General features: G+C 48.9%; 1 protein-coding gene across 1 annotated transcript; it reads right to left on the bottom strand.

Moving 5' to 3' along the window:
* Nucleotides 1-3886: 3886 nt before the first annotated feature.
* Nucleotides 3887-10775, bottom strand: LOC128727227 (uncharacterized). The gene is made up of 3 exons (XM_053821114.1): nt 10733-10775; nt 4929-5047; nt 3887-4852 (listed from the first exon to the last, which is right to left on the bottom strand). The coding sequence occupies exons 2-3, from the start codon at nt 5026-5028 to the stop codon at nt 4293-4295; spliced, it is 660 nt and encodes a 219-aa protein (XP_053677089.1). The 5' UTR covers nt 5029-5047; nt 10733-10775; the 3' UTR covers nt 3887-4292.
* Between the last annotated feature and the right edge of the window lie 4393 nt (nt 10776-15168).

Genomic DNA, 15168 nt, shown 5'->3' with positions numbered 1-15168 from the left:
TAGACCATCCAGTGGTAGCAGGCGCAGGCATGGTAGGAGGGGAGCGGGCGCGCTGAGCTCGGTGACGGCAAAACTCCATCGCTATCGCGTCACTACGAAAATCAACTAAACACACCTCTGCAGATACTATCTACCTATCTGCTGATCCTCCCAACTGACATCCCATCCATCCTTGGCGACAGCAGCAGCGGCACGAGAGGCGTTGCTGGTGTGACGTCCCTACACTACTCTTATCGTTATCGCCTTCATCTCTACACCGACTACCGAGGATATGCACTTCACTCCAACCTCCAACATGTGCCAGCAAACGAGAGGAATTCCTTGTTTCCAGTTCCGGTTCCGGTTCCGGTTAGAGCACAGGCAGTACGTGTGTCTGTGTGCGGCTGACGAGATTCGTTGAATCCACGTCGCTCGGTTATCTGTGAAAATGGTGGCGATCTACCATATCTCTACCCCGACGATAGAGCAGCAGGCAAGGGAGCGAATCCGAGCGTAGTTAAATGATCAACACCGATCGGGCGGTACCGCTGTTCGTAGGTGGAACAGTAGCTGTGGCGCCGTCCATCTGGGGACGATTTTGACGACTACTATTACGAATAATTTTATTGCTATTATTACGGACATTTTTTTAAAAGAAGCAAATCTTACAATTAGCGCTAGAAACAAAAAAGGAGCCACGAAGCACATGAAGTCGATATAGGCAACGGGGAGAACATGTTTGAAGAAGTTTTGACCACGTTTGCAGCCGTTCGTTCGGTTCAAAAATTTGGTGTGTTCCGGATGTGTAGTTTTGGTTTGTTTTACATCCCTGTACTATTTTGTGATAAAGAAAAGAGAGAAGATGACAGCGCAACATGATTCGAAGAGCTCGCTCGCATGTACGTGTGGTGTGGTTGAGTCGTCTGCTCGGTATGTTCAGGGAATGTGCTCCTCCGGATTATTGTTTCCGGCGTTTGTTCGTCCGACTGGTGCTGGTTGGGCGGAACGATGAGCATAAGAGGCAGAGTGAAAGCATTCGTCTTGGAACGTAAACGCCACGCATTCGCCAGTTCCAGCGCCAGTTGCTGCGCCCACCAGCAGAGCACATGGTCAAAAGCAATAATTATTGATAGAAGACGTACGACCGGGTACGATGGGAGATGGAACATGACGGATATGGTGACAAAACAGCCTTTCGCACAAAACTTACCACACCCGGAAAAGCACAACCTCTCAACGTATACATAGATATATAAAAAAAATATATATATATACATAAATAGCAACTACGCAACACCATTCAACAGACAGAAAGCCAGCCCATTCGAGTCTGTTCTGACGAATGTCTCGTTTTGGGATGCTACAGTGGCATAATGGACCGATAAAAGATGCAATAAGTTTTTCATTTTGCAGTGCGTTCGTTTGGTCCCAAATAAGGACCAAATGAACGTAGCCGAGCGGAAGGAATCAGCAAACTCCGGCGTAGTAGACGTCGGACAGTGTGAAACTACGGTTAACGATAAACACAAAACCTTAGCGTTAAAGATGTATGAGACGTGGGCAGGGAAAAGCCACAGCCACACTACAGTTCGCAGTTTAGAGCCTGACCGTAGAAGAAGCCGCGAACGCAGATCGAGGACCTCGTCTAGGCCTCGCAGTGCACAGTGACCGTGGACTTGACGTGGCCAGCTTTAGGCAGTGTGTGGATTTGCACTGGAACTTTTTGTAAGATAGCCTGGAACGAAGATGGGATTTGAAGAAAAGGGCAAACACAATCCTGTTGAGGAATTACTGCGCTTCCAAGAGACGCGACCGAGACAACGACGCATCCGCCGACAGATCGTATGGCGCCTCCGCTCCTTTGGTCTCGTGGCCTTTCCCTTCTCTATCGACGAGTTGCGTTCGCCCTCCCGCACGCAAATGGTGCGTGTTTTCCTCGTCACGGATATCGCGGTCCAGAACTGCCCTGAAACAAATCATGTTTTGTTTCAAACTTGAATCCTGCACCGCCTTGTGGCAATCAGTAACGCATCAGCATTGCGTTTCATCTCCCCTAAAGGGCTCCATCAGACGCGCCTTCCATCGCTGCCCGATATAATATCCCCTCTCCCCACTTAGCCTGCCCTTCTCCACTTTTCTCGATCCTGATCCTTAGTTCCCGAACCCTGGAGGCTTCATTGCACCATCCGGGATCCCCCTTGTCTATCTTCCATCCCATATCCCGGAGATCGATAAGAGTGCGCGGTTTCGTTGTGTGGGTCACCACCAATACCACGCTTTTCCTTCCCTTTCCACGACGGACTAGAAATCACGGCAAGAGTATCGATAAAACTGTGTTCTGTTTTTTATAAGCTTTTTTTAAACAACATAATAAAAAAATATGTAAAATAGTTTTTTTAGTGAAAAAGATAATTGATATTGATAGGATGGATGTGCATGAGCTATAGCATGAGCCGCGAGCGTACGACGGGTGATCGAGCGATCGAAAGGAAATGCGCAAACGCGCCGGTGTGAGTGGAAAACGAACGAACGGCAACCAGAAAGCTAGGAGGTCCTTAACACAGACGCAATAAGACCGAACGATCGTGTGCGTGATGAAGCATATTGATGAATGCACGGTGTAGGAAGTATGTGCGAGAAAATCCGACATAGAGAGAAAGATAGCAAGGGTAAGGGAAGTTGTAAGCGATAATACTGCCTGAGTGTGAATGAGAACCTTCGTCAAAGGACGATCGTGTACGCGTGGGTGTGTGAGAGAGTGTGCGGAGTTGCGATTGAATGATCGGCGATGGTGGAAGAAATGACTCCTGACGGTGAGAAGGCAGGACTGCGGCATGAATGCGCTAGGAAAAGGCAACGAATAGACGAGAAGATATCTTTCCGCATACGTGCGGATACAAAAGTATATATAATATAGAGAAAAAATGTGAAGAGGACTAAGCGAGAGTTTAGAAAAACAAAGAATTCACACAGCAGCTTGAACGCGAAAGAGCGCAGTCGCGATGATGTCGATAGAGCGAGTGAAAGCGAATCGAAGAAAGCATTATAAAGAGAGCGCGCCCTTCCGTTAGTGTGTGCATTTATCGAGTGAATGACTCCCGACGAAGATTCCTCTTGTTTAATAAATCTACTGGACTGACAATGTGAGAAAAATACGACTTCAATGTTTTGTTTTACTCTGCGTGTTTTACAGCTGTTTTGATACTCATTTCCAACCAATTTAGTCGCCCTAAAGTTTCTGTGTCAATCACATGTTGTGGGTTTGCTGCTTATAGACAAGTATCGAATCGCCAAATCATCCACATTAGCTTCTACACGCTGACTGGGTGAGCAGTGTCTTGATAATGCGTGTACATGTTTCAAATAACACCTAAACTAGAAACGCTCCTTTGCAAGGAACACTAGTACTGCTGGAAATTTAGATTGAATCTAATAAAAAAAAAACCCAAGTCGAGTAGTTCGGCATAATCTCGCTACAAAGCTATCAGCGCCTGAGCTTAGGCAATGTGTATTACACGTGGAAAACCATTAATTCCGGTGCTATTGTGACGTCACTCTTATGGAAGCTGTTGAGAGTAAGGAATTTGGCCACTCATCTTTATTAACGTTCTTACAGGTTGAGATCTTTACTTTTGTATCATCGTCTTCCATGTCGAAGATATTAATAAAAGTAGGACCCTTGGTACATTTCTCAAGATTTTTCGGATTGTAATGCTTGATTTGAAATGAAAGTGTTCACCTAAACACAAAAGCAAACAAAATAATACGAGTACCGTAAGAGCTTTCGAGCTTCAGAATGCACGGAACGCGTAGAATTTCATTCCACTCGTCCTTGGAAGGAATAGTAATCGATCAAATCGCCAGCCAGCGTGAAGAAACGCTCGCAGCAATAACGCAACACCATCCATTGTACAACAATGTTTCCGTACTTTTTTATTCTCGTTCGACCGAAAACAAAAACTTACAAATTTAAAAACAATAATTCATCCGATTTGTCATTCGTTTGCTTGTTTTTGCCAGGGGAGGGAGGATCTGGAAGTACCTGCACACTTGCGTGCGTAATCTTGCGTCTGCGTCTGCGTCTGGGTTTCCGAAAGGCCGGTGGCGTTTTTCTTACAGTACAATAAATAGGCATTAAACAGAGATAATACAACGCAGACCAAACGTCTGCACTGGGGCTGTCTCGATCGTTTGCATCGGGGTCTACAACCGTCCATCAACCCATCGAGGCGATTGACCGAACGTTGCGAAACATGATGCACTCAACAACAACTGAGCCATAGACACCTGCAGCACCGTAGTAGCAGTATCGCCTACAGACGGATGCCTGGGTTGCGCGAACGCACAAAGTTCAGCAGCTCATCGGAGTCCTCGCACACGAACGGCTTCAGATGATGACAGGCCACATCGTGCCACTTCAGCCCATCGTTGTAGAAGTTGTTCAGGATCGAAAGGCACGACTCATCGTTACCCTGGGCGGCTTCACGGTTATCAGGTTGCGGCTGTCCATAACCGCCGGTGTAGCTCCAATCGCCAGTGTTGCGCTGCGTTGTCGCACCAATCTTCACACCCGAACCGGACCAGAACCAACCGTTCTCGTTCGGAGGCTGAAGATCCGGTCGATCACATCCAGCGAAGTTGCACTTACGTCCAGACGTCCAGATGTACCGCACATTGCCACGAGCCACACGTTGCTTGATGAACTCGTTCTCCTGTGGCGTCTCCATTGACACAGCGTCCATGCAATGCCGGCGACAAATGTTCCGGGCATCCAACCAATCTACCTCCAGGCTACGCGTAGGTGCATGCTCCCAGCTGAAGAAGTACGAATGAGCGACACCACGAGCATCTCGGTACGTCGCGTGTCGCACACCTGTCCGAGAGATCGAAGATCAATTGGGACGCTTAATTGGGAGCACAAAATGGCCGCTAGATCACGTGATACGTACGATTGGCGCAACTTCTCGGATCCGGAAGGGCCAGACGGCGCTGAGCCAGGACGACAGTGGCCCAAATGGCCAACAGCGCCAGTGTCCGCAGTACAGACATGATGGAGCTGGGGCTGGGACTGTGATGCCGATGAAGCCAAACCAAGGGTGAAACAAGAAGAAAGCGTCGTTAGTATGTGTGTGTGTGTGTGTGTGTGGGTGGGCATGAACGAGGCCATTCGGGTGGTATTGTGTGCGAGGTCGATCGACCCAACCCATCCAGCCAGGGTCCACACCCAATGCGGGACAATTGCCATTTGTCGTTTTGTGCTCTCATCAGATGAAATTGATTGCGTTCGAAACCGACCCCGGCCGGTGGAATGATCGCTTATGATCGTGGCCCCAAAACACCGTGCGAAATGAATTAAATGCCGGATCCGTCCATCGATCGGTCGATCGGTCGGGTGTGGCCCTTTTTTTGCTTCGTGGGAACGGGGACACTTTCGGAGGCCATCTTGAAGAAATTTTCCACAGCTCGCTCGATTGATTTCCGCTTCCGTCGTTCCGCACAGCCGGAAGCGTACCCAAATACCCACTGTCATGGAGCCAATTATGGGTAATTGCGCGTGCCAGAATCGAGCTCGAGATGCGCAATTCGAATGCGCGTTCGCGCTCACAAACAACGCTCGGTGAAGGGCTAAGCCTCCGAAAATTGCCGCCCTTCAAGGCTACCCAACTCGCCCCGGTGGGAGATAATCGCGTGACCGATCGGCTTTGATAGGTATTGATCCTGCGCCGGTAGACTTTGACTTCGACGATCGAGTGATTCGTTCCGTTGCGCAATGGCCAGTACCGTGGGGATGATTTCTGCAACTTCTGTGGCTTCGGTAATGAGACACGTTCCAAGTGACGATGATGATCATGATCATGATGATGATGATGATGATGCAACGTCTCCTGCAAGGCGCTGCACTCGGTGCATCTGCCGAGTCCGTGATGCAACGACCAAAAAGGGCCACCATAGCTCAAGTGTGGCCCTTTCCGATGCCTTCGAAACATCGCTTTCTCTCATTTTGTGGGAGACTTTGCGACCCGCATGTTCCACTGGCGCACAATGATAAATGACAAAAAAAAAACAAAAACCCGCGCACATGTGGCCCCGAGTTTTGCTCTCGAGTTCGAGTTGGAGTTGCGACAGTTCGTACGCAGTTGGAATGCAAATGAGCGCCGTTTTGGGACGTGTGCGTTGGCGTGTGTGGTTGGTTTCCCAAAAAATTTTGCCCCAAAACGCAACGTGCGCAAAAGTAAAAGTTTTCCCTCACAGTGGGCTTCCGTTCCGTCCGTTGTCGAGGCTCTCTCTCTAAATCCAGCTCGCATGCATTGCGACTGCACTTTCGAGTAGGCACACAACATGCGCACAAACCGGTCCCAGTCCGGGGCCAATTTTGCTCGATTTTTCCCGTCCACAAACGGATCAACGTCGGCTAACGGCTCACCTGGGCTCTGGTTCGGGCAAGGTTCGTTGACATCGGATCCGGGAACGTCCAGAACCGGCCCATTCCATGGGAGAGTTGAATGGCGTGCCGATGAATGGATTGCAAAGCACCACCCGTTTGGCTCCAAGGGCCATTGTCTGTGTGTCTCTGTGTGTGGAAGGAACTCTAGCACGGCTAATTAACGCTCGCGGTTTGTTATTCAGGTGCCTATTCAGATGTTGCGGATTTCGCGAAGGAGATCAACACCGGCAAAACCTGTTCGTTTGCTCTATCGCGCGTCGAAGATCGCTACGTTACAAAATTGCCGCATGTGCAACTGCATCAACTGCACCGAGTTTGTCCGTCGGTGGGATGGGAACCTCTATTCTTTGGCCGGGGTCAGTGGGAAAGCACCCTGTTGTGTGTCTCGCTTATTTTATTACGCTTCCCAGAGACGAGGGAGCCTCAAGCAACTGTAATTTCATATTCCCGCGGTCGGCACGCAATGGCCCAACCGGAACGAACCTCTGTGAAGTCTCTGTGCTTCGCACCTGGTCCAGGGTGACACACTGCCATACTTGCGCGTCTGAGACGACCAAAAGGGCCTGCCCGAGGAGAAACCCGTTAGTGAGCGCGGCCTCGAATGGTAATGGCGAGCGAAGGAAGCGTCACCGACAAATAACGACTTGCGCGTGATGATCAGCGCTTCTTCACGTACATGAATCGCAACTCAGCTAAGCTGCAAGGGGTGTGTAATGTTGGTGAAGTAAAAAGACCACGTTTTCAGCACCAACTCAAGCTCCCTGGTCTTGCGACAACCGACATGGCGACATTTTACGATCCGTTGAACCTTTAGCGAGTTGTGAAGGAGGATCTCTCGTGAATCTGGCCTGCTCGTCCATTTAGCTGTCGTCATGAAGCCGTCCCATGGACATTACTCGAACGCGGGCTCTTTTCGTTCGTCCCACGCGCTGTAATGAGTGTTCGTTTGGGGTGAACAGCGGGAGCGATTTTCCCGCTGATTTAGCCCTGTTTTGCAGCCACATTGCGTCACCATCAACGGGAACGAGACCCACGGCTGATTGACAGAAAGCGTCATCAAACTTTCTACGTTACCCAACGGTATCAATGAATCAATTGTCCAGCTCGTGCCCGTGTGTTATTCAAGCGATTTGCGGGAAAAAGTTTGGCCCCGAATTGGCCCCCGGCATGCTTTCGCCCAGCTTGCCAACTCGGTTTGGTTTTCGATTTTTCCTGTGTTTGTCCACGTCCACGTCGTGGATCTATCGAGGCCCCCCATGAAAGGGGGAAAAAACACACAAAAAAAGGCCCTTTGCCTCGGGATGTTTCCCAAATCGCCTTGGGACGAAGCCGGAGTTTTGTTGCCAGAGTCCACAGGATGGACAGGCTCGGTTTTGGGCCGTGGCTTTCAAGGAACTCGTTCCGGTGGGCAAGGTTTCACTTTTCGAAAGGAACGCAGATCGCGCGAATCACGGCCGTGAATTGGAGTGGCCGCGAATGTCCGGACCCGGGTCGTGAGGAAAAACGGGTTTTGTCACTTTCTTTCTGCGCCATTTTACGCCGCCCCACGACGTGACCAAAACACTCCGAGTTTCCCTCCACCTTCGTTGATTTTCCTCCCAGGGACTTGTCGTTGGCGATGGGTCTTTTCATTTTTTCCACCCTATCCCTTTACGATTACCCGGACCACTCACTGGTCAGCATGAAAAACGGATGAACCACGCTCGATGAGGCTCTTCCGACACACGCTACATTCCAGGACGCAAAACACCACGCAAAGATCACCCGCCGGTTCGTCGCTTGATGCCGTCGCAAATCTCTTGTAACGAAACCGAACGCGAACCCAAGCGATCCCGGGGGCGATATCCTGGGCTAAGGGGTTGAAATGCGTGCCGAGACAAAATAAAAAAGCGCCGGATTGCTCGCTCGCACGTACGCACGCACGCACGCACGCAACCCTTGCCGACGGCATGATTCCGGTTAATAACGATCACCTCACCTGTCTCTGGCGCTGTTGATCTTGGCAGGCCCTTTTGCTGCTACGCGTGTTGTGCGATTTCGACCCGGACTAGGACCGGAAAGTGTTTTCACCCCAAACCCACCGCGGATCACGCGTGCTGTAGCCCGGGGTAGATCGCTTTCATTTTCAACGCCGAAATGGACCGACCACCTTCTGGACCGCCAGTCAAAAGGGAGTAAAAGTGATTGATCGGATCGGTTCAATTTTTTTTCCTTGCCTTTCTTTGCTCTTTTCTCGTTCAACTTCGCGTGGCGGTGCATTTCCCACGTGTACTGCGGGTGCAAGATCACGCAGTTCGACGATCGACAATGCCCTTGCCGATCGCGTGCCGTGCTCAAGTGTTGGACGAAGAAAAGCGTTGTAATCCGTTAGCGTGCATTCCTTCGCGGTTGTTTCAAACCGAAAATCCGAGCAAAATCCTGGACTTTCCTGTTTCGAAACCTGGTTTTCGAGATTCAACCACAACGTGTGGCGAAAATCTCACCAACGGATGCCTCGAACTGAGCAATCGCAGTACCTCACGGATACCTCCGATTGATTGACCTTTTGCCACCGTGCAGCTGCAAGGATATTCGCTCCACAGAGGTAGGGTGAAAGTCGTGAAATGTTACGACCACAGAACGACGCTTATCTAATGGCTGTGAAAGTGCACACAGTACCAAGATGATTGCCCGTCCTCGAAGGCAAACCGCTCGATCACGACAACCAGCCACTGACATTAATGTCGGCAACTCATCGTCGTTGATGCGTCCTTTTGCCGCAAGCACAACCATTGCTCGTTATTGCGCGCCTGTGTGTGTGTGTGTCTTACACACCCGCAATCAAACCAATCGAAATGGAAAGCCAGTGTTACCTTCCGTCTTTGGTGTTCCGTTCGGGGTGGCAAAAGGCACTACCGGAATACCGGGTACTGAGCAAGTGGCAAGACATGAATGGGTGCTTAACTGGCGTTCACCATAATGTTCACCACCGAAGCAATGGTTTGCTTTACGGCGCGAATCACAGCCAAGGAGCCCATCATTTTGCATAATTCAGGCAGTTCAAGCGGTACCGCTGGTTTGGTGACGGTATTCGGGCTCACGATGTGGAAGGTGGTTTCACCTTTTCCCAGCTGGCTCCAGCGTGCAAAACAGCGCATCCAAACTGCGGTCGATGGTGCTTTCTATTTCTACTTATCGGCGAATGTCGTCGGTGAGTTATTTAACCAGGGAACGGGCGTTACTCAATTGGGTGCTAATTCAAGCGCTTCCCGCAACGGCGGGAGGAATAGATTGCGTTACATCAGCGTGCGATCGGATGCCAGATTTCCATCCCATCGCAAAAACGCTGCTACAAAAAAGATGCTTTGCTGGAGTATCGTGATTAATGGTGATGCGCATAAAACCCATAATGGAGAGCCTAATTCATGCGAGCAATATTAAGAGCACGAAAAGTGATTTTATGCAAATGATCGTATGAGCCGCCTTATGTTGTTAACGTTAATGCATAATTTAGGGTGTCGAATTCCATACGTGAGAGTGTGGATATTTGATTGCAATTATTTTTCCCTGCATCAGAGTACTTTAAACACGATCGTCAAACGTGATCCTGAAATGTTGAGATACAGTGGGAGATCGTACACTATTGTGTAGCATAAATTCCACACCTTGAAGACCTCGAAAAATCTTACAGACTTGGTTCAATTTGGGTAGACCCCAATCTATCGATCAACAGCGAGCGCAAATTGTGAGCAAAAGAAGAAAGCGTATGATTCGAATTTCGTTCTGATGTCACTGGAAAAGCTCCTCGAAACACTTGCCTCGAGCACACACAAATAGCGAGAAAATGCTCCTACCCAAGACCCGCTGGTCAGGTCAATCGACCGATCGAGAAGATCGAGTTGAATCGACCCGTTCAGGTCCATGCGGGAAGCGAGAAAAACGGCATCAACAGCAAACAGCAACGGCTGGGGAAATGTAAACCACCAACATCGACACCGAACATCGGCAACACCTAGCACGGCAAGTCGGATATAACGGTTTCTTCTCCGGAGCCGTCGCACGGCTGGGTCGATTTCACCGTCGACACCGTCGCAAGTGCGGCCGTTACAGCCCAGTACAGGCAAGTCCCGCAACTTGCGCCTCGAAACACCAACCACACTGCACCCGTGTGCACTCTGAGCCACGCGCTAAAGAGAAGATCGATCCTCGAGATCGTCGCCCTACCCACGGTGTGGATGGCAAAATTCTTCCACTACGGCCTTCCCGGCTAGATCGCTTAAAACGGGACCTCAATGGACCGCGGTTGGCGGCTGACGGCTGTTCACTTACGTGTTCTTAGGCTCTGCTTTCGCACTTTTGCACTCACTACCGAGAAAGGGATCCGCTTCTGCTAGCACGTCGGCGGGTTCAACTCTAAACTGACAACTGATCGCTGGATCGCACCGCAGGTTCGGTTTATAGCTGATCGCGACCTCATCGTGGGTTCGGTTTATAGCAGAAGTACCCCCTCCTTGGGGTGCAGCACCTTCGAACGTCGTTGAGCCACTCACCATTGCGCAGATATGCCCGATTTCATTCGGGGTAAAATTGTTTGTTGTTTTTCTCGAGCCTGTCTTACTGTCGAGCATATTATCATTTCTGTGGGATATATTTGTTCAACGTTCAACACCGCCATTCTCTGCTTAGTTATGCTTCTATACTCGATTACACTTTTAAATATTTATAATTTAAGCTCAATATTCTTTGTACTAGTCAAAAAAACTTGTATGTCATAGAACGGTTGCGTATTTTTTTCCCTAAACATCATACGTTACTTTGTTCATTTTAATTTAGCACAAACCTATAGGCTTTATTCCTCATATATTTGCACAAAGATTTAATTTTAAGCTATCTGTTTTGCTTTCAAAAGCAAATTTCATTCATTTCTCCTGTTGGATTTGCTTTAAAACGGCTTTCGCTTATTTTATAGCAAATCAATTGGAATTGTAATTAAAACTACAAATAATTTTTCTTCATTGTTAACTCCGAAAGTAAATATTATACTTACCATGAATTGCTATTCGATTAAAACTACCACATGGTGGAATGTTTTTTCCTGATAAATGGAAGCAGGGGAAAAGAAAATTCTTCAAATTTATTACAGAGCAAACAACGGGTTAAGACATAGAGAGCTTTTTTCTCTACGATGAGAGCAAAACTTCGCTTCTCTGAAGAGAGAGGCGTTCGAGCGCTGAGTGCTGATCTGCTGGTTAATATGCCCAATTTCATCTGGAACAACGCTGATGCTGGTAATGTTTTTTTTACTACGTTATTATCCATTTGTAAAAGATGTAATTTCATTAGCATTAATCCATTTAGCTGTTCAACTCTTTCCGTATAAATAATAGCTTGGATTTTGCTCCCTTACAACAATGTCAACAATTTTCTACTAGCATTTGATAATATGCATATATCTATCTATTTTTACAATATACATTTTGTAATTGTTTTTTTTTATTTTTAAACATCTAAGATAAAAAATTTCTGTTGATTCTTATGTAATCCTAATTAAAAGTCGGTTTAGTTTGGTCTCGATTATCGTTTCAGTTTATTGTTAAATAATTCTCAGCCTATGCATAAACTCTTACTTCCTTTTCTGATCGCACCCTATCCTTGATCGCATGTTTACCGATCACACTAGACGATGGATCATTACACGTGGATGCATTTTCCCGTTCTTGCGTGCCGTCAGTGGTTCGCTTATGCATCAATATCGATTTTATGCTCCACCACTTATGCGCTGGACAATTGGATGTCTGGGACGAGCCTTGGGACACACATCATTACCACGTAATATTGCTGGAGCTGTTCGGATCTCCATCCAGCAGGCCACGCGGTAGCAGTTCATGAATATGCGATCAGCCAGACATTAGGTTAGTTCATCATAGAACCCCCTGCTCCGAAAAGCCACCCTTTAGTCGGCATGCCTGGTCATCGTTGACATTTTGCTTTTCTTTAGTGTACCATTAGCGATATGCTAAGATATGGTGCTCTAACCCGTAAAAGAGGCCACTAGGCGCCAAAATGTGCATCTTAAAATATTGATAGCGAGTAGCGAAGCAGGAGCTTTGCCTTTCACAAAACACCACCGTTGGCTGTATCACATCTTTGGGTGTTTCAATGCGAATAGTTATGGAATGGTTGTACTTCACACGTAACAGTGTGTTCACTTTATCTTTACATAAATTCCTCAACGGTGCGTTTAAAAGCAGCACGATTTTTGTTTTCTCGAAATAGCCTAAGCAGCTGTGAATTCACATTCTAACCCCCAGTGTCACTTGTTTGCAGAGTTCGCCCAAATTCCACTTTCTACAGGCGTGCATTCCAGTGCGCTGTTTGCTGTTGTATGCCAAACAACACCGTCCTGAAGCCCAGTGCGTGCTTCAGCCACTGTTCGTTCGTGTTCCGTAGACTACTTCCTAATGGTCGACGTCCGGGAACGGCGGCTTTTGATTTGTTTGGTTTCGCATGGTTTGGTAACGATATCCGCTTTAATTCGATTTCCTTCCACTCTCGCTCGGTGGTGCATGCAAAACGCAACAAAACATCAAACTATTAAACACCAGCCGCTAATTTTAAGCACCCACCAATAATGCCGTCGTCTTTGGTGCGTGATTTTTTTTCCCACCTTTAATTGGAAACCACAGCGATCGCGATCCCGCGTTTCAGCGAAAGCACGGACGGGACCATCTCGCAGCGCTATGACAAACCTGCCATTAGCATTCGGCTTTTAGCAAGTATTTCCAGACTAATAACATCCTCCATGCCATTACAAAACGGCTGCATTACGACACTCGCGACCTAGCGGACGTAGATTTCCTCTCGCGTCCAACAATTCGCACTACGTAATTTCTTCTGGTGACGGAAAAACGGAAGGGCAGATGTGATTGCCGGTCCGAGTGTCTCTCGGATGTGGCGAATGCCCATATAAGCGGGAATTTGACACCGAATTGGATGCCAGCAGATTTTCGGGCATCCATTGTGCCTCGCTCCCACACGCTTTAAGGAGACGGTAAAGAAACGCTGGCAAAGCAAACGACGGGCAGGCAACAAAAAACGCATCTGCAAATAGCGAAACAAATACCACGCAGGCCGAGCCAAACTAGCGAGATTGACATCACCACCCAAACAACGGCTAGGAAAACCAACAACTCCCAACTGCCTCACTCTGGTCGCATCTTCCCACCAAAAGCCTCGCGTGGAGACAATGTGGTTGATATTAATTTTCCCCTGCTCGTTGTTTAGCTTTACTCACTGCGCACTGGGTTGCATAAAAGCTCATTTAATAATTGCTCACCGTCCCGTGCGCCAGGCGGTCCCGTGCCATTCCATCTGGACCAACATTGCGGACGATCGAGTGGAGGTTGCTGGCGCACGGATCGGCACGATCACTTCAAGTGCGTTGAATAATGCTCCGCTCATCGAGCATTCCGACGCGTCCCGAGACAAGCAATGGGAGCTGATTTTTGACCAAGCCCATGATGCAACCCACAAGTGACCCTTGGCAGTGGGGCTGGGATGATGAGGCCAATCGCACCTCACGAAGGGTCAGAATTGATATTTTCTCTGGCACGACATGCGCGACCGATAAACGCGACGGAGTGCTCGAAAGTGTTTGAAGGAAGTTGCGTCATCGCCATCATCGCGCCAACGGTGACGATGGTACTTCTGCTCGAGCCGTCCCCTGGCATTGGGGTGAAAATGGCATCAACTGTCTTCGGAACCGGGTCCTATCTATCCATCCATCCGAAAACCACACGCTCATCGCAATCCGCCCATGGGCTGCCCCCAAGCGAAGATGGTGACTGCTTTATTGTTATTATTTTCGAGCACGGCCCCAACCCACTGCTTTCTTTTTCACGTCCCAGGTGTCGGGAATTTTCGCTGACCGACCTAAATCGCCGAAAGGGAACCGTTTCTGAACCTATCCGAATCCATGAGAGAGCCGCTCAGGTCGTAGGGCTCGCGATTGCGCCGGAATTCGAAGCCTGATGGTTGTTGCGTAACCACTTTCGTTTATACAGCCCCCAGATGGAGATGGTCGCTTCCGATCTCTCTACGAGGGGTCACTAGGAGCGTGTGAACATCTGTGGAGATTCAGGGAGCATCCGCCCGAACGAATTTCGCGCCGACTAATATGTGGGTCAGTGTTGCCAGTCTGAGTGCGCGAGCACAGCTAATCGAGTTCCGTGCTGCCAGTGCTTCCGCATGGAAGGGATTCGAGTGAAGGGATGCTGCAGCACGCGCACTGCGCATTTGAATGGCGCTCATCGCGATGTTGATTAAAACAAAACGCAGTCTCAAGTGCAGCGCGATGCCGGTTGCTGCAACCTTTGCTGGGTCGAAGGAAGGAATCATAATTATGGCACTTCATTACGGCAACGGCTCAAGGGAATCGGTGCTGCTAGCGATTGCGAGCGCGTTGAGCAATACCATCAATAGCCGCACAGCGAAGGCCCAATGCTGCCCGACCTGGGCAGCATATCTCTCTGGCATGCTGCTCAACGATCCATCATCGCACACATGCACACCAGAGCACGGATCGTCCACGGAACCCGCTGGGTTGACGGAAAACAACTTTCCATTTTGTCTTGGAGCATCTTTATTCTTTACGACGCCTGGCCGAGGAGAAGCGCTCGCAATCGAAATTCGCAATGCAAACGACATTCGAGCAGCTTCGAGCGATATTAGATGGTGGTTGGGCGGACAGCTCGAAACGGTGGAGC

This window comes from Anopheles nili, chromosome 3 (assembly GCF_943737925.1).
Source record: "Anopheles nili chromosome 3, idAnoNiliSN_F5_01, whole genome shotgun sequence".
In the NCBI taxonomy this organism is placed as follows: Eukaryota; Metazoa; Arthropoda; class Insecta; order Diptera; family Culicidae; genus Anopheles; species Anopheles nili.
Note: the sequence above shows the minus strand (reverse complement) of the source record. Positions and strands in the feature narration are given on the sequence as shown.